We start from the raw sequence: 18,813 nt of genomic DNA on the forward strand, positions 1-18,813 counted from the left end.
TCTTCCTGTTTATTCAGATTAAGGGCTGATGGAAAGATCCTCACTTTGGGTCAGAGGTTCCTCCTCTACTGCTGGAGTTATGAGGCTCCATCATGGAGTTGTTCCTCTTCACATACACACAGCTGGACACTGGAGATGCTGCTCTCTGCTCCCTGTCAACAGTTCATCTATTATAAGTGTAGGAGCAGGACACTGAAACATTGATTATAATTAACTAGATGTCACTGCAGTTTGAGTAAGTCCCTCATAAATAAGACCAATGCAACAGTGTGTGAGTATACATGTCATGACAACACATCTGTGTTTATTAAAATGATCCAGCAGTATCCAGCACTAGAGAGGAGAGTGAAGCAGACACAGGAAACAGACTCTAGATCCACTGGCTCCATCACATCCTCTGATGATACACTTTCATTACTAACCATCAGCATCAGCCCACAGTATCACACTCTTCCATTCACAGCAGATGTTAAAACCAGAGTGTTAATGAAATTAATGTGAACTGAATGACATAGTTTAGGGATTGTTTATGTAGCCTACTTCAGGATTAACCAAATGAACGTATATGTGGACCTAAAATAAAAATGCAGTGACCTGTTCCATTGGTGCCATTTTCAGGCTAAATGCTGCATATTAACGACAGTGAAAATAAAAGCATGCTGTATTTCAGAGATACAGTAGATATCAATGTTAAAACTCTAGCTAATCCTGCACCATTATATACAAAATTTTATAATGAATTAAAGAATTAAAGCCTTTAAATGATATCGGCTTTTCGATCTAATTTATCTGGTGATAAAATCTGAGTTCAAATGCAAACTCACAATATTTATCTACTATGCTTCGACCAGACATTTCCGTGATGAAACAGTCCGATCTGTTTATCTAGGCCTGAACACTGTGCACTTTCAATTTTATGCTATGGAGAATAAAACTTTACTCAAAAACTCAGGAAAAGAAGAATAAACACCATGTAAACAGACACCATTTAATTCGTATGCCTGTGTTACATATTCATGGATCATTAACATTAAATCTTTAGTGACTTCTCCTCTTCTCTTCAGTTACTTTCTATGTCAACATTTCTTCACAGTGTCATTGTGACATTCTGCAAGGGGCACTTTAATAACCTCTATAAGGAGGACATCACATCCCTCTCCCCCCACAAAGGGGATATGACCCTACAGCACACAATTACAACCATAACCTACACAATTAGTTAATAATGCTGCCAGTTTGATCTAGAAATCTGTAATATTCATTAATGTTTTCTCACCATACACACCGCTCACACACTGACTGGTGAACAGTCAGAGTAATGTGGCATCACAAACTGAAGTTCAATTACATCAACTTGAGAGAAAAACAGTTGAAAATTAGATGTTTATTAACTGTAAATTATGCTGCAGTATTTATAGAATTTAGAAAAAATAAGTAGCTCTTTAGAAATTTTGCAATTATTAATTAATTAAATGATAACGCATACCCTTCTAACTAAAGTAACACCACATTTTTACATTTAGTATAAAGACTACGTGTAGTTTAAAGCATTTTGGATATTTTTACTGTTTTGTACTTACCAATTTTCCTGTCGATGTTCCAGGAAGAAAGCGACTACACCTTTGTCTTTGACTTAACTTACCCGTTTGTCCTGTTACAGCACATTCTATATCCTCTGTAGCAGCTCCTCCCCACCAGGTGCCAGTCACCACTAATCAACAATCAACAGACCAACAAGTGTAGGAATGATAACACTCCATCTGTTAACTCCTGATTACCTCCTATAAATAAACTCACACCTTGCGTAAGATAGAAGTTCTATTCAAATGATCGGTTCAATTCTCAATACCCCCCTATGAGTCTTAAGTCATAAATCTTGAGGCTTTCAAAACAAGTTTGAGTCACTATCTCTGGTGGGCACAACACAGATACCGTGTCTCAGTTAAACCCACCGTGCTGATCTCAATCAGCTTATTTTAATGAAACCCACTGTACTGATCCCAGTCATTTTATTTTAATTAAGCCCACTGTGCTGATCACAATAATCTTATTTTAATTAAACCCACCATGATGATCTCGATTGGCCTATTTTGACTGAGCCCACCATGCTGATCTCTAAACCTTTGTGTTCAGTGTCAGAAAAAACAATGTATTTACATGTATTTACAGTTAATTTAAGAAGTTTCAGTGAAAATAGAGTGGTCATACCATGTGAGTTCCAGGAGAAAGTTTGGCCACTTGGGAATAAGTGTACAGAAGTTGACATAAGATCATTAGACAATTTAAGTGAACAAAGAGGTGGGATTGTGTAATAAACCTATTTGGACACCCAATTACACACATTAGCAGTGTTATTAGTTGTAGTTGTTTTGCTTACATCATACTAATGCTTGATCAATCATACATCTTCTAGAAACCTGACATGCCCATTATTAGTGTTCTTCGATGCCTGCCAGATATTAGTTGTCCACCTCATCCACCCTTCAATCCTCACCTCACCCACCCTTCAATCCTCACCTCATCCACCCTTCAATCCTCATCTCATCCTCCCTACAAACCCGACCTATATCCAGTTTACATTTAGGTCTAAATAAACCTAAGATTGCCAACATTCATAAAAAAGTGGAAACAATAATGGGGTTTGGAGGGGCAGTTTCATTGAGAACTGCTGTACTATGGCCTTTTGTTAAACATGTTTCAGTAACACATATTAAACATAGTTTGAACATACTATAAAACACTTCTTAACCAGAGATGTGATGATAAGATGGGGCACCTTTTACCGGTAATGAAACCTTTGGAGACAGTCTAAGAACAATGTGCTACAGATCACACACTAGACGGTTTTCCTGTAGGAGTATAAATGTTCCTTCAGTTATTGATTTAGACAGCATTTGTTTACTGGACATCAGCTAGTGTAAAACACAAAATACAACACTTAGAAAGTAGAAAGTGTCATTGTACTGACAGAAACCTAATTTCTACAGCTGGTCTGAAAATCATTAGCTAACTGCATTGTGTGCTTACAATTTATACGAGTGACAAATAGTAACTAATATAAATAATCTCCCCTTATAATACTGTGGTTGGGGGAAAACGCTGGAAAATTGGTAGGCCTCACCTCACAAACATGTTTTAGACCTAAAATCATTTGATCGTTTGGACAGTAAGTGTAGGCTCCCCAAAGAGGATGGGACAGTAAGTAGATGTTGGGGGTTTATCCTTTGACCTGGTGGTCCTCAGTCAAAATGTTGAGAGAACATGTAGGAAATACATCTGAGATAAGCGGCGGCCTGGAACTGCAACAAGAGTCGTAGAGCTCATAACGGTACAAGAGCGCCATCTAGTGGTAAATCTTGTGGTGACATAAGAGACTCCAGAGCGATTCACCCCACCCCCCGTCAGAGTAGGAGGATCACGTTTCACCACTCTAAACAGGCTCCTAGCGACTCAGGTCCCACATTCGCTGTTTCTTAAACACGCTATTCCACATTAAACGTCTATTGGATTGCTGCGGTCACCAAACACCCGGAGAGACCAAGATAAAATGCTCTGTTCTCTTGAGTACGTGGTGATTCTTTTCACTTTTTCCTGATTCTTCAGAGATGGACGTAACTTCCAGTGTATGGACAGCCTCCTTGGGGCCATTGATCAGATTTTTCTTTGGTAAGTGCATTCTTAAATTATTATGTGGGAAGTATCTTATCGATAATCTTTATCGTTGATCACCCTATCCTTCCTCAAAATTAACCGTTAAGAATGTACTGTCTTTTGGGGGTGCCCAGCATCACAGATAGTGTCCTGATTTGTCGTTTCCGTCAATTCACCAAGTTAATATCTGAATATCTATTCTCTTTTATACATTTATTTAACATTACCATGCTAGCTAGATCTGAACCGTCTTTCTAGCCGTGAAAGCAGCCCCTGATTCCTGTTGCATGCAAAGATACCGACCGCAGTCACGCGATGTGCACTTCGCACTTCGGTTCGGTCGCGCAATCTACACTGCAGGATTATCCTGCTGCACCTGCGTACCTCCACAATCAGAGGACGCTTAGACGAACATTTAGACGCCTCACTTGCCATATTTGGGCTGCTACTTAAGCCGCGGGAATCTCCGACGACAAACATGTACCCACAAGCTACATCTCGCAGGATATTAAATATTTCGTGTGTGGATATTACGTGTTTTTGACGGTATTATAAGCATTTATTTATTTGTATGCAAAACGGTAAATAGTAAAATATTTAAATAGGCCTAAATTAAATCACAAAGTCTGACATCAAAGTAGTTTATGGAAGACTTGATGGACTACTGATGTATTAACAAGAACCAGCTGCAGTACTCTGTGTTCCATGTTCAGGTTGAAGGAGTTGAATATTACGATTTTACAGTTAAACTAGGGCACTCTGAAGTGATGAAAAACAAAGATATCAGAAATTTCCCCTACATTCACCTTTGTGTTTGTACACTATGTGAAGAATGTCACATTCCTACAATATGGAACCACTAAAATCTTTAAGCCTCTCATGCTTATTAAGACCCAGCCAACTTAAAATTACTGGTTGAGGATTGTCATGGACCTGATGTTTCCTTGAAGGAAAGCTTTCAAAACTTTTTACATGTTTGTAGATTTTCTGGTGATATAATTTCCTCCTGCAGTTCTGGGATCAGTTCTGGGATCAGCGATCCCATCCACACTCGTGGCGCTGAATAAATCTGCGACTCTATGCTGCCCTGAACGGTGTCGGGGTGGGACAGAGTGGAAGAGGCTGGGAGACACGGTGGCCCAGTGTGGGCAGGACACCCAAACTGGTCTCCAGTTCATCTGTACGGCTAAAGAAGGGGGAAGTTTTCTCACTGTCCCTCAGGTCAACTACTCCACCAGGGGGCACTACTCTGTTTACTGTAATGGCAATGAAATGACCCTCTGTCGACAGCTCCTTCAGCCTCTTCGTAAGTCCTCTGTCAGAAAGCTGTATGAACTTAAGTTCTTTTTTCTTCTTTTTAGTTTCATTTTATTTTGTTCTTTGAAAACATCCACCCCCCCCCCCAAAAAAAAAAAAAAACATCAACAACAACAACTAAAAAGAACAACTGAACTGAAATAATATCTAATAAATTTATGGCATGACCTCACACTTGTTCAAATTGTGTCCTAACAGAACAGAGGTTTTACCAGTCCAATGTCCCTAGACACAAAACTCTCTGACTAATCTAGATTACTGCAACTCTTTCTTCCTTAGTCTTCTATGCATTATCTTCATCATTCAAAATAGGCTGCTAGATTTTCATTAAATATATTTAAATTTCAGCAGCAATAATTCTGGCTTGTTTTGCACATACTGTTGTCATAACTGTAATTCTGGGTTTGGCTGTTACACTATCTAGCAGTCTGTTGGTGTGAAGTTTAAACATGTGAAGCTGTGAATGGTGTCCATCTAAACAGAACTTCAGTTCTTTGCCCTGCCCTAAGGTCTTCTGGTGTTGACCTTCTGTCTGTCTCTACGTTCAGACTGGTCAGTGGTGGATGTAGACTAGTTCAGTACTAGGACCCTCAACTGTGGAACTCTCTGCTACAGTTCCTTCGAGATTGCTCTTCAGTTTCTGGCTTCAAAACTTTCCTATTTTCATGAAATTTTCATGAAAACTAAGTCTTGTTGCTGTTGTTGTTTGAGGGGTTAATGTTTAGTTCATAATTTGTGTATGCTTTTCCCATAAAGTATCTTGAGAAGTCATTTTGAAAAAATGTTAAATAAAATGTTGTATAAATATATTATGAAATGAAATTAAAGTCCAATGATGGTGTTGAATGACGTTGATCCTCTTGTTTTTAATGTTCTAGCTGATCAGTCAACCCTTGAGCTGGAGGCTGAACAGCACCTCAGAATGGACTTCTATATATCTGACCCAGTGATCATAACATTCAGATCACCTGGGAATTCTTCCAGCATGCAGCTCTGCACTGTGGATGGACGTGTTAAGCAGTGCCACCCTGACTATCAGGACAGACTTCGTATCGTTGACAACACCTTCATGCTGATGGATGTGCTGCTCTCTGATAGTGGCATCTATACTGTGAAGGAGAAAGAGGGGGTCACCGTCCGCATTTCCAATGTGACTATCAAAGGTATGTGGAATTTAACATTGCTCAAGTTTAATCTCACTCATTTCCAAAATGTTCTACAGTCTGCTCATTCAAGCAGTCATATATTAAAGTAGAAATGCCAAAGTTTTTGACTTACTCCATATTTATCTGTTATTTTTGTGTAATGGGATGTAGCAGTCACTGTAGAAACCTTTTCCAAGCCATGTGCAAAGGGGAAATGCAGAGCCCCTGATTGGCTGAGTCCTTTGGGTTTGGCCGCTGATTGGCTGATTCTTTCGGGTTTGGGTGCCTCGAAGAGAGACATTAGAAACTGCAGCCCTCATGACATGCTATCTCTCAAAGCTTAAAACTAAGCTCTTTCAGTTACTCAATGTTCATGATAGAAATACTTCACACTCTCCTCTTAGAATGATCTGAAGACATTATATATCAGAGCTTGACTTCATTATACATCAGAGCTTGACTTCATTATATATCAGAGCCCGACTTTTCTATTTTAGGTTTTTGATATCTGTGAATCTGAATTCTATCTTAATATCACACTAGATCTAATATTCTCATATCACTCTTGATAGATCTCATGTTTTCAAAAGCATATTCACAAGAAGATCCACCTGGCATGAAATACACATCATTCTATGAAATTAATATATAAAAATATAACTTTCTCAAAGTTCCTTATTTATGCAACATATCTTTTTAGAAATTATAAACTAACTCAAAATGTTTGCGTAATGGTATTGAAACAGAGATCATGTGATATTTTGTGATGTTCTCATTTTAAGAAGCATTGAGATCAGATATTAAAGTTGCTACCCCACATTTACCTCTCCATAAACACCATAAATGGTATAACTGACCCCACCATTCACGTATTATACTTATCCAATACTTTACTTAATATACTCACCCCAGCATTCACTTATTATAGCCATCAACATGTATTTTAATAATGTCAACTGATATAACTGAATTACATTCATTTGTTGTGAGATCAGATTTAACCCATGTCTCTGCTTTGTCTGTTGTCCATGTAGATGTACATCACAGCTGGAAATGGAAGGAAGGATACTGTACAGGGTTTGGTCATGGATCATGGGCTGTTGGAATTGGAGCGCTGATTGTTGGTGTGCTCCTGGGAAAGTTCATACCATCACCGGTGTCCAGAAGAAGAGAATCTCCACACAGCCATCAGGAGGATAAGGAAAATGGTATACTACTAAATGGTATTAAGAGATAATCACATCCTCAGGTTTAATAGGATGTATCAAGGTTTGAAAAACCATCAGTGGCATGCTTAGAGGTATTTGTGATATAAACGCAAATATATCGATAAAGAATTTTTAGATCTACACTCCTTCAGACAAACAAACCAACCCATTTTTCTTCCCTCGATACACCATTGCTGTTCTCAGAAATTCCTTCTATGTAATTTAAAACATTTGGATTTTTATACAGTGTTGTGAGTTCTTTTCAGGATGGGCAGCCATCCTAAAAATGTAGTAAGCTACAAAAATGTAGCTATAGCTTACTATAACAAAAGTGAAGTTCAGCCAGCTGGAAGCCCATAACTCATTGTTTGTTTTGCTTACTGAAACTGGCCTGAATCATGTTCTCCCCTGATTTAAACTGTAGAGGCCATTTTGGAGCTAATTTAACATTTCATCTGGTTTGTAATGTTGGAGGTGTGGGATGCAAATTTTATTCATGTAGCTAACATGTTCTTTGCTGAGTGTTTTAATGTAACTAATGACATTGTTCTGCTTTACTGAGTTTATTAACGTAACTGATGACATGCTTTGCCTGGTGTAAAAGCAGATTTCCACTGCGCATGACCTGTAAGCTTAAATTCTGTTAGAAATCTAGCTGGAATATTTAATGGGATATGACTAAAATGCATTATAATCATTCTAAAGAAGAAATGAGACTAGTATTTTTGGTATATTTTGTATGAAGAATAATTTCATTTCAAGGTCATTTTTTTCTGAGTGAATATTGGGCTTGGCTGCATGTGTAACTACAGACAGACTTTCGTTGGACTCCTGCACCCACCTTACTTTCCCTGGGTCAGTAATACATCAGCTAAAAGATATTTATGTTTGGGGGGAAAGCTTTACATTTATCTGACACTTTTATCCAAAAAGAATTATGACTGAAAACAACTTGAGGATTAAGGGCCTTACACAGTGGTCCAACAGTGGCAAATTTGGAAGTGGTGGACTTATAATTGGAAGTTTGCTGGTTCAAGCAGCAACCTTCCAATTATAAGTCCAGCACCTTAACCACTCCGTTACCACTGTACATACAAAATTCTTAGACTAAGAGTTCAGCGTATTGCTCACAAGAGGCAGTGAAGTCAGCAACATAGTAGTGAATGACTGGAACATTAGTTCATCAATACCAGATCTCTGCCATCCTCCTGGTAAAATATATGATAATTCCGTTCATCATCAGGAGCAACCTCCTCCAGATTTTTAGTGTTCACAGCATTTTTAAGCACTTTGTTTTATATTTTATAGTTATTTAATCTTATTGCAGTAGTTATGTGAAATGGTAATGTGACAAATTATCTGGGTTTAAAGTATTCATGAGGAGTTATAAGCTGTGAAATGTCTGTTCTTAAAGAGAAACATTACTGTGAAACATTCACCTGTGTAACCTTAAGACAGAACCATATGAGGGTTGGACATACAGTGTGGTTGGACATTTTAATAACATTTTTACTCCTATGTCTCCACTTAGGGGAATTGCTGTAAAACAAAATAGTCACAGTCTAATACACTGATTTTGCCTTTTAATTGTTTGAACAATGATTGTGTATTCTTGAATGCTGTCAAAATTTAACAACATTTATGTTGTGTTCTGCTTGTGCCTTTTTTACACCATTATTCTATGTTTACATATTTTTATTATTTAAATCTTGTCTTGCCTGTAATATTTATTTAAACAAATGTTCCACCAGTTTGCAGAACCTGTTGCACATATGTTTTACATATTATTTTTCATTTGCATGTTTGTCTTATTATTATTATTATTATTATTATTATTATTACAAACATCTCAGGATCTTTATGGCTATTTAATTGAAGGCAACGCAGTGCCATGTTTCTGACAAGAATTTTACCTGTACACACTGAGAAATACAAGTGTCAATGAAACCAAAAAACACAAAAATGAAATTCTGGCCTAGACAATAAAATAAAGCAATAAAGTTATTTTTATCTATTTTAAATCAATGTGCACTTGATGTTATTTGCTTAATATAGATTGTTTATTTTATTTTTTGTATTATCTTTTTATAGTCCGTTTAGTGCGGAGTATGAAGTATAAATAACCGTGTGGAGTGAGACTTTTATTTTGCATTGTATTAGTCACTTCTTCTGGGTTGGACCGTCAGTCTGCCGACTGTCTTATTCGGTGATCCGGTCTGTTTTCCTTATATGATCGGTCAAAACCGAGATGATTAGAGTGATTTTGGTGATTCGGAGATTGATAGTATGGCTGACGGTTACAAATTTAGCGGCAGAGCTGATGTGACTGGCTTTGTAGCTAAAGTAGGTAGTTCGAGCCTGTAGCTAGCCAGCTAGCTTGTTAGCTTGCTAAGTTATTATCAACAAACTAGAAAGTGCCCCAGAAGTTAGTTAGCTAATAGGTTTGGCTATAAATAATTTTAAGACCACGATTAATTCATTGTCTAATTAATTAACGTTTTTGTCCAATAAAACACTTAGTCAGCTACGCTATGTAGGTGCATTGGAGGATGACTAGGAAGCGTCACATCCAATAGTTGTGGTCAATGATGGCTTCGCTTCTCGCAAAAAGCTGACTCCAGATGGTGAGACTTGCTTTTCACAAACTGAGACCACGACAGAGACGAGCGAAGTTACCAACTACTTCGTCTTTTAGGTTCTCACCCGAGTGCCTGACTTAATAAAAATGAATGAGGCTGAAAGCAAGTTCCTGTGAGGTGTTTGTTAGCTAGCTCAGCTGGCTAGTGTCTATGACACACGAGGTAATATAGTATATTCGTAGGTCGGGACATTGAATAAAAAACCCTTGGACATGAAAACAGAATACAAGCCCTTGTGGGTCTCGGGTGCTTTAATGCAGGTGGATCCAAGGCAGATCACTCTGGACTGTTCCCGTGAGAAATAAATTCATTAGTACTGGGAAAGATCTTTGTTTTTATAAGACTTGAGAGTTCTGTTGCTAAGCAAGGTTCGTTATCACTAAGAACAGAGTGGTACAGAAGAGCAACTTTATCTTGCAGGTATGAGATGAGATCATCTTTGTTTAAAAATAAGGAAAATCTTCCAGTGGGATATGGTGGTGTTTCAGTTTGCATATATTTAATAATGCATGTTTGGATATAATGGAGATTTCAAACAGTAGTATGTAAAAGACGGTGGGGCTATTAAAATCACTCCTAAAAAGTGTGGGTTCTTTGTGTAATGCCTTAATAACGCTTGTTAATGTTAAAGTGCAATAAAGAACAGGACCAGGTATTCTCTTCCAACTAATTCTGTTGTTTGCATCTTTTTTCTTGAATGAAGTAAAAAATTATGCCAGCATATAGAGGAATTTAGGAACAACATGCACTTATGCTGGCCTGACAGAACATAGGTTGACACTACAAATCACAGTTCTTACATAGCGAGTCCTGCCTTTTCCCTATCTGGACACAAGGTTTTTGGGAGTAGGCAACCTTTGGGTCACCACACCAGACCATGTTTGGCACTGGACAGACCAGCTATACTCACACTCAATCGCAAAAGCCACACAGTCAAATCAAAGCCAGACAAAGCCTACATGGTGACTGAAACTTTATTGGTGAGACTGAAGAACAGAGGAGGGGACATTTGCAGTGTCAGGAGTTTGACGTTCATAGAAAATAACAGGAAACAAAGACACCCCAAATTACTTAAGTCACTATGAAAAAATAAGGAGACTTCTCCTTTACCAAAATATAGCATTATTTTACAGTGCATCCCCACTCGATGTAAGGACAACAAATCTTACGTAGTCATGACGACCCTCAGTCAAGATAGTTATTCCACTCCATAATATTTACATACCACATTAGTAAGACTATACACATTAACCACCAAGAGAAACTGTCATTTTATTTAGTGACCATAAGATTTTTACTTAAGTTTTAGATGGATTTTAATGCCAGTCACTTGGAATGTGATGCACAGGGCAGCATCACTGATCTTTTACCCATTCTGTTTAATAAAACATGCTCCAGAGCAGTCAAACAGAAATGTTTCTGAGGCAGACTTCTGGATATGCTCACAGCATCCTAACACATAGGGCAGATGGTTTTGGACAGCTGGAACCTTTTTTAAATCTCTCAAAATACTGAAACAGATTAAGGCTTGTGAAGACCAGTTACACTGCATTATTGCCAGTACATCAAAGATTCAAAGATATGGGTATCCAACACATTTACCCATCCTGGACGACTTCTCTTTTTTTGGTTGATGGTGCTTTTTAGTATACTCTGTAGTCCTAGACTAAAACTTACCTACCTTCGCATACAAAAAAAGTATCGCATGCGCCCAGTGTTTTTACCATGTCAGACTACTACCCAATTCCCTTTTTTTTTTTTTTTTAAGTTTAGTTTTTTTAAGAATGGTTATCATAAATTACACAATACTACAGATGTCCTTCAACAGGTGAGGTCTCTCCACATGAATTATTTACCTCATGAGTAATATTTTTGGTGGCAAGTATCCGATGCCCCGTGCTACACTCAGTAATCTCGTTAAATCAGCAACCTCGAGAATCTCTCCTGTGTGATTCTGATTGGGCCTGTCCCACTACTGCTCTGGGCGAAGAATCTTGTGCAACATCTCTCGTGCAGCAGCCCCGAGTCACCATGGAGGATTGGAAGTAGGTGTAATGTTAATGTTTGGTCATTTAGATGAAGAAAAAAAAAAACCTCCACATAATTCAAGTAAAAGTATTATAAAAAAATAATGCCATGTTCTATTAAGGGTTCTTATTTTATGTGATAATATAAAGAAGTAGTGAGGAAAAAATGTTACATTTCAAATAGCCAATAAAGAACATTTAAAGCACATTCATGTCTGTGATGCTTTGGAATGATCTTAGCTTTGCAAGATTTGTTCTTCTGAGTCCAAGCATACATATTCTATATATTATTAGTCGCCCAATGCACCTCTCAAGAATAAATAAGACAAGTTTATGTTTGGTCCATAAAAACAAGAATTCAGGTTCAAGAACTCTAGAACCCAAGCAAAGTCTAGTTTTGCTGTGTGTGAATTTGTTATGCTGGGTATGGAAAATCATCTAGACAGCCAAAACCAAACACTGATGCACAGAGCCACATACATTCAGCCATGCACACGCACACACACAGCTTAGGCTAGATGATATGCTAATGATTAATGAATAACAGATCATCAAAAGACAACACAAAAATAAAGATAAAAAGGATATGAAAATAGAGATCATCATCATCATCATCATCATCATCATCATCATCATCGTATTTCTTCATTGTTGTTCCTATATCCATCCAGAGTGCACAACCTAAAGAGGTGAGCTGCAGTGCTAGACACAGGCTGCTTTTCTGAAATGAGTATGCATTTCACAGACCATCTCTCTCCTCACACACAGGTGTCTCTCGTTTGGAGAAAGTGTAGCTTGACAAGCGCTGGCTCTACTGGGTAGAGCAACAGTTTAGCAGTAAAATAACCCATTGAGCACCCTAATCCAAATCTCCATCCCTTCAGAAGAGAGAGAACAGTCCATATCCCTCCCGATTGTCTTAGTCTTTATATAGCTTGAGTCTTTCATTCTCTCTCTCTCTGCTGTGTTGGGCAGAGGCAGTGAGTGTGGAGGGAGAGAGAGAGAGGAGAGAGAGAAAAAAGCACGCACTGTCTCTGCCTGGCAACTCAGGCTCCAGGCTGGGTGTCCAGTGAGCATGCTCAGAACAGGGGTTTGCCTCCTTGGTTTTCAAATTCAGACCAGGCGTCGCTGAGCTCCATGAAGATCATCTTAGCGTACTGCTCATACGGCTGCCCTGTAGCCTGGAAGACACCAACACAAGACTATTAGCAGGGATTAATAAACACCATATACCTGTTAGCAGGGATTAATAAAACACCACTACACCATATACCCATTGTTAGAAGTGCTGCGGTGTAATACTATAACACTGTAATACTGCTGTAGTATAATAGTGTAGTCCTGTAATACTGAAAAGGTTTAGTAAAGCAGTAGTGCATTTTTTTCCCCACTCAGTTTCAAGAGAACTCAGACAACACATTTCTATTGTCCACTAAATGGCCATGTGTGGTTATCCACAGATGAGCAGGTGAAGCCCGGTGTCTCTCACCTTGTCTGGGTGCACGACCAGCACGGCTTTCCTGTAGTACTTCTTCACCTGCTCAGGTGTGACCAGGTCGGCCATGTTGACCGGCTTCCAGCGGGTCTCCCCCTCCCACAACACCGTGTGCAGCGTGGAGAGCAGAGCCCGGATGTTCCGCTCCTTCCCCTCGATCCATTCCAGGATCTAACACACACACACACACACACACACACACACACACACACACACGCACGCACAGTGTGAGAAGCATAGTTTCTATACCTGTAGTTTGAGAAGGTTCATATCGTCTTATGAGTAGGTGTGTAATGGGTGGGTGTGTGGGTGTGTATTCCCTATTCCCTAGGTGCTCGTAGCCTGGGCATAACTTTGGACAACCAGTCGTCATTCTCAACTCATGTTTCTAATCTAACCCGGTCTTGCAGATTTCTCCTTTGTAACATACGAAGGATTTGGTCTTTCTCTCGCAAGAAGCTACCCAGGGGTGCAGTCTCTTGTGATCTCAAAGCTAGACTACTGCAACTCACTACTTGCTGGTCTTCCTCTAAGAGCCATCAGACCTCTACAACTTGTCCAGAATGCAGCAGCACGACTGGTCTTCAATCTTCCGAAGTTCACACATCACTCCACTGCTGCGCTCCCTTCACTGGCTTCCAGTAACTGCACGCATCAGATTTAAAACCTTGATGCCTGCCTACAAAGCCAAAAATGGACCAGCCCCTCCCTACATGAGGTCAACAGTCAAAGCCTCTCCAAAGCCTCTCCAGCCTCTTGAGTACTTTGAACCTCAAGTATGGCTCGGTTTGAAACCCCATGCTTCAAGTCTCAAGGAAGTCAAGCATTGAGACTACACTGTGAAACGAACTTCTGCTTGCTGTCCAGACAGCAGAGTCCCTCACAGTCTTCAAACTCAGACTGAGGACCCATCTATTTGAGGAATATTTAAAATGACCACTGACCCTATGTTGACTAACTGAAACTAGCAGACTAGTTGACTGCTCCTTTGTTTTATAGAGCTTGTATGCATTTTGTACTTCTAGGCGTCAGCATTGCTCCCTGTATTTCTACAGTATTCTAGATCATTGGTATATTGGTCTCTAACCTACTGTACTGGCTAGGATGTATTCTATGAGTAAAATGACAAAGCATTTTTGTAAGTCGCTCTGGATAAGAGTGTCTGCTAAATGCCATAAACGTAAATGTACCTGTAGTTTGAGTGGGTCCATGTCTTTAGACAGTTCCTGCTTTCGCATCTCAGCAATGGTACGAGGCCCCTTCTTATCCATTTTGGATGAGAAGCCCTGTGTGGACAATAGATCCTCGAAGTCATCCTCTTTCACCTTGGGCTTTGGCCCTGTGGAAGACACACACACACACACACACACACACACACACACACACACACACAAAATACAGCATCAGTGTTCTGCCTTTACATGTGTATGTGCATTCGTGCGTGCGCACACAGATAGGACCAACAAGGGTGTGTCTTTACCAAAGCCTGGCGCTCTAATTCCCCTCTCCTCTCGTCCTCCAATCACGCTGAAGTTGAGGTTGTAGTTGGGCTTTGCTGGTTGGCTGGTAGGGGGTTTGGGGGCAGAGCTGGGGGGTATCCAGGCCTTGCTGGAGGTGGCTGAGGCTGGACGAGGCTGCTGCCATGGCTGGGATGTGCTCTTAGAGCCTCCAGCAGGGGGCGCTGCCTTAAACCCTGAGCCTGAGAAACCACTGCTGGGAGGGCCTGGAGATGCAGAGGAAGAAACATGAGCACAGATATGTGCTGGAACTAAGGAGAGAGCAAACCCTGAGGTGGGCAGTACATGTAGTTCTGACCTGGGAGGGTGGAGCCCAGGTTACCGAGGTCAGCAAAGGGGTCAAAACTCTGGGACTTGGCCTTTGAGATGGAGGCAGAACCAGGAGCTACAACACATAGGTGCATATGTGCATGCAAGTACACGCACACACAAATACATTTACTTAAATACATCTACTTATAAATATTCTTTCATTAAATGTATGCTTCTAAATCTATTTTTTACATTTATTTATAAAAAAAAGTTATATTTTATATATAAATTATTTATTTATTTATTTTTTCATACCACATCCATAAAACATAAAAAGCATTCACTGTCACTTGACTGACTGAGGGACACACTGGTCTGACTGAAGGACTGATGACCAACTGGTTTGTTAAGAGTAGGGGTCCTGCCAGCTGCAGCCTGGTAGAGGTGTAACAATACATCGCTTTTTAAAACTGCAAAACGATACTGCAGCCTGGTAGAGGTGTAACGATAGATCACTTCTGAAAACACGATTCTGTCGATCCTTTGTCCATTAGGACATCTGCCCATATCTGGACTCTGTCGAGACCCTGTCAAATATTTCTCCTCCAGTGTTTTCTGTTTAATGGTCAAAAATTAAAGACTATTTCATTTACTAGAGCTTAATAAAAGTTCAGATTTTTGTTAGTTCATTGCAGAAATCATCTCATAGCAAAGTTTACATGTCTGGACAGGGTTTAATTTTAATTTTGGTGATGACCAGAAAAGGCTGACTTGTTAGCAGTTGTGCTACACTAATCAGATAAATGATTGATTGGCTACCAGTAAAAGCTGTTATATTTAGCAGCATTACATTAGCTATAGTGTTGCATTGCACAAATGATGGATTGATTGATCTGTTGATTGATTACCAGTGTAAGCTGATTTACTAGCATTAGCAGGTTGGTAGAGGTGCATTGGTCAAATGATTAATTCATTCAATCAGTCAGTTGATGTTTGATTAATTGGTTGAGTGAATGATTGATTACCAGTATAAGCGGGTTTGCTAGCATTAGCGGGCATGCTAGAAGCAGTATTGGGGGCTCTGGGGGACCAATTGTCCCAGCCACCCAGCAGATCAGGCTGACTCATTGATGATGTCATCTTAGGCACTTCCCCGGCTATCTTATCTATTTAATCACCACACACAACAAAAGATTAACATCACCGTAAACACCAAAGATTACACATCAACATGACCACACCTCAAAAATTAGTTCTAAAACAAAAACAAAAAAATATAACAATCAATCCCAGTAAGCACCACTAGCAAAAATGAAGTATATCAGATTAACAAAATTTTTTTAATGATAATTTGAAGGCACATCTCTGTGAAATATGTGTATATGAGTGTGTTTTTATTTAGAATAAAAATGTCTTATGTAGGAAAATCAGAGTGGAAAAAAGGGATAACCTATTTTAATCAGGTTCAGCAAAATAGTCCTGACAAAGTAATGCTGACCACGTAGTACTGACAAAACAGCACTGACCACCTAGTACTGACAAAACAGCACTGACAAAGCAATTTAAAAAAAATATATACACACATACGATATACATAACTAAAAATACAACTACATATATAATACAACACATCTAACTTGCTGATATAACACATCTAACCTGCTGACAGAACTTGTCTAAGACGGTGATGCAATGCATTTAAGCTGGTAACGGTAGATCTGTGGAGGTAGGATCTTACGGAGGTTGAAGAGGCTAGTGTTGGAGGCCGGTGGGGCTGGAGCTTTGAAACTGCTGCTGCTGCTTTCAGACCCAAGCAGGTCGCCAAAAGGGTCTGAGCCTGCTGTGACCTCTGACCCCATACCAAAGGGATCAAACAGATCATTTACTAGAGAGAGAGAGAGAGAAAGAGAGAGAGGTAAGGACAGGCCATCTATTGTTCAGCTGAACATCCTAGTGTGGAATTTTGTGCAGCAGAAGAATGTATGTCAAGGCATGAATGCTCACATGCACACACACACACACACACACACACACACACACACACACACACACACACACACCTTTAGTGGAAGTAGGATCATTAGGGACACTACTGGCAACAGGGGCAGTAGAGGCAGTAGAAGGCTGGCTGGGGGTGTTAGTAAAGAACAGATCCTCAGTGTCTCCTGTGTGGGCAGAGCTAGGGCCAGGGGCAAACAGGTCATTCAGAAGATCACTGTTACTGGCACAACTCTTCAGTCCTGTTTCTGTTCCCACAGCTGGCTGAGAGGTCACAGGTGCAGGACCAGGGTTGGAGTTCAGGCCCAGGAGGTCCTCTGTGTCTGGCTGGGGGTCAGGAGAGGAGGTCGTAAACGCCGCCTCAAACAGAGGCCCGCTGGGATCACGTGAAAGTGATCCATCCACAGGGGCGGAGTAAGACACAGACTCCTCCTCCGAGACACCGCCACTCATATCCTCCTGCTCCTCCACAGGCTCAGACACATTCTCTGGGTGACTGAATTGCCCATTGGAATCTGAGGAAGTGAACCGTGATTAGCACCAAGCACTTGAAACAACTATGAGACAGAGGAGAGAGAAGAGAGCAGCATACCCTCCCAGTCCAGCGTCTGGAAGAAGTTGTTGGCATTGGTGTCTGTGCTGATGCTGGGTGGGGATGGAGTCTGGGTCTCCGCCATCTGCCCCTCAGGAGCGCAGTCTGGCTGGGGGCACTCGGAGTCGCAGAAAACCATAGAACCAGGCTGCCTCGGGAGCTCTGGCTTACCTGGAGAAACAGCCGGAGATGAGTGGAGACAAAGGGAAACAGCCAGGAGATGAGTGGAGAAAGAAAGAAACAAGATGAAGAGAGAGGGAGACAAAAAGATCAGAGAAGGATGCAATAAATAAAATGTATTCAAATATGCAAAAAAAAACCAACAACAACAAACAAATACCCTAAAAAAAACGTTTAGAACATTTAATCAAGCCCCAAATACTCTGAGCTACAACCTACAAATAGTTTTATTCAACACTGAGTAACACTAAATGCCAATCAGAAAATCTGTACACACCAAATTTGGCAAGTATCTCCTGCTGCTCATCTCGGTTGGAGAAGAGGATCTTGGGATTAAGGCCTTTGGTGGAGAAGTTCTCCCAGGGCGGAGTCTTGTTGCTAGGGCGATCAGGAGGCTCCACCTCTACATCCAGATTCACCTGGAACAGGTCGGGATACTTCTCCTGGATGTCACATGCATCCAGATCATACCTACCAGTGTGCGCGCACACACACACACACACACACACTTTTTAAGCCCCTGAACAGTGGTTTGAATGTGTTGTTAGACAGACTGGATTGCACAAAGTGAAGGAAGATTGTGCCCTACCAGAGCAGACCTACACTCTGCACTCACTTAGCAAACTTCACAGTGGTGGCGTTACGTGGGACGAAGCCTGTGTGGAACTGGATCTGGAACATCTTCATAGAGGCCATCTGGATAGACCACATACATACATACATATATAATATGTATGTGTGTGTGTGTGTGTGTGTGTGTGTATACATACATACATACATACATACATATAT

General features: G+C 40.2%; 2 protein-coding genes across 4 annotated transcripts in view; one reads left to right on the plus strand and one right to left on the minus strand.

The window, feature by feature from the left end:
- The first annotated feature begins 3,448 nt into the window (after positions 1–3,448).
- LOC113567598 lies at positions 3,449–7,350 on the plus strand. Its single transcript, XM_026995680.2, has 4 exons — positions 3,449–3,666; positions 4,664–4,957; positions 5,847–6,131; positions 7,148–7,350. The coding sequence occupies exons 1-4, from the start codon at positions 3,606–3,608 to the stop codon at positions 7,348–7,350; spliced, it is 843 nt and encodes a 280-aa protein (XP_026851481.2). The 5' UTR covers positions 3,449–3,605.
- Positions 7,351–10,918: 3,568 nt separating this feature from the next.
- Positions 10,919–18,813, minus strand: part of gak (cyclin G associated kinase) — a 27,705-nt gene continuing 19,810 nt past the window's right edge. For 2 of the 3 annotated variants that reach the window (XM_035526142.1, XM_035526144.1), the window contains 11 exons: positions 18,638–18,717; positions 18,299–18,492; positions 17,842–18,012; positions 17,312–17,764; positions 16,990–17,136; positions 16,277–16,417; positions 15,298–15,384; positions 14,963–15,205; positions 14,673–14,821; positions 13,477–13,653; positions 10,919–13,168 (listed from right to left, as the gene is read on the minus strand). In XM_035526142.1, the coding sequence (XP_035382035.1) occupies positions 13,067–13,168; positions 13,477–13,653; positions 14,673–14,821; positions 14,963–15,205; positions 15,298–15,384; positions 16,277–16,417; positions 16,990–17,136; positions 17,312–17,764; positions 17,842–18,012; positions 18,299–18,492; positions 18,638–18,717 (1,944 nt within the window). In that variant the 3' untranslated portion in view covers positions 10,919–13,066. The remainder of the gene's footprint in view (positions 13,169–13,476; positions 13,654–14,672; positions 14,822–14,962; positions 15,206–15,297; positions 15,385–16,276; positions 16,418–16,989; positions 17,137–17,311; positions 17,765–17,841; positions 18,013–18,298; positions 18,493–18,637; positions 18,718–18,813) is intronic. The other variant, XM_035526145.1, reaches the window with a different exon arrangement.

Source organism: Electrophorus electricus, chromosome 5, assembly GCF_013358815.1.
Source record: "Electrophorus electricus isolate fEleEle1 chromosome 5, fEleEle1.pri, whole genome shotgun sequence".
NCBI lineage: Eukaryota > Metazoa > Chordata > Actinopteri > Gymnotiformes > Gymnotidae > Electrophorus > Electrophorus electricus.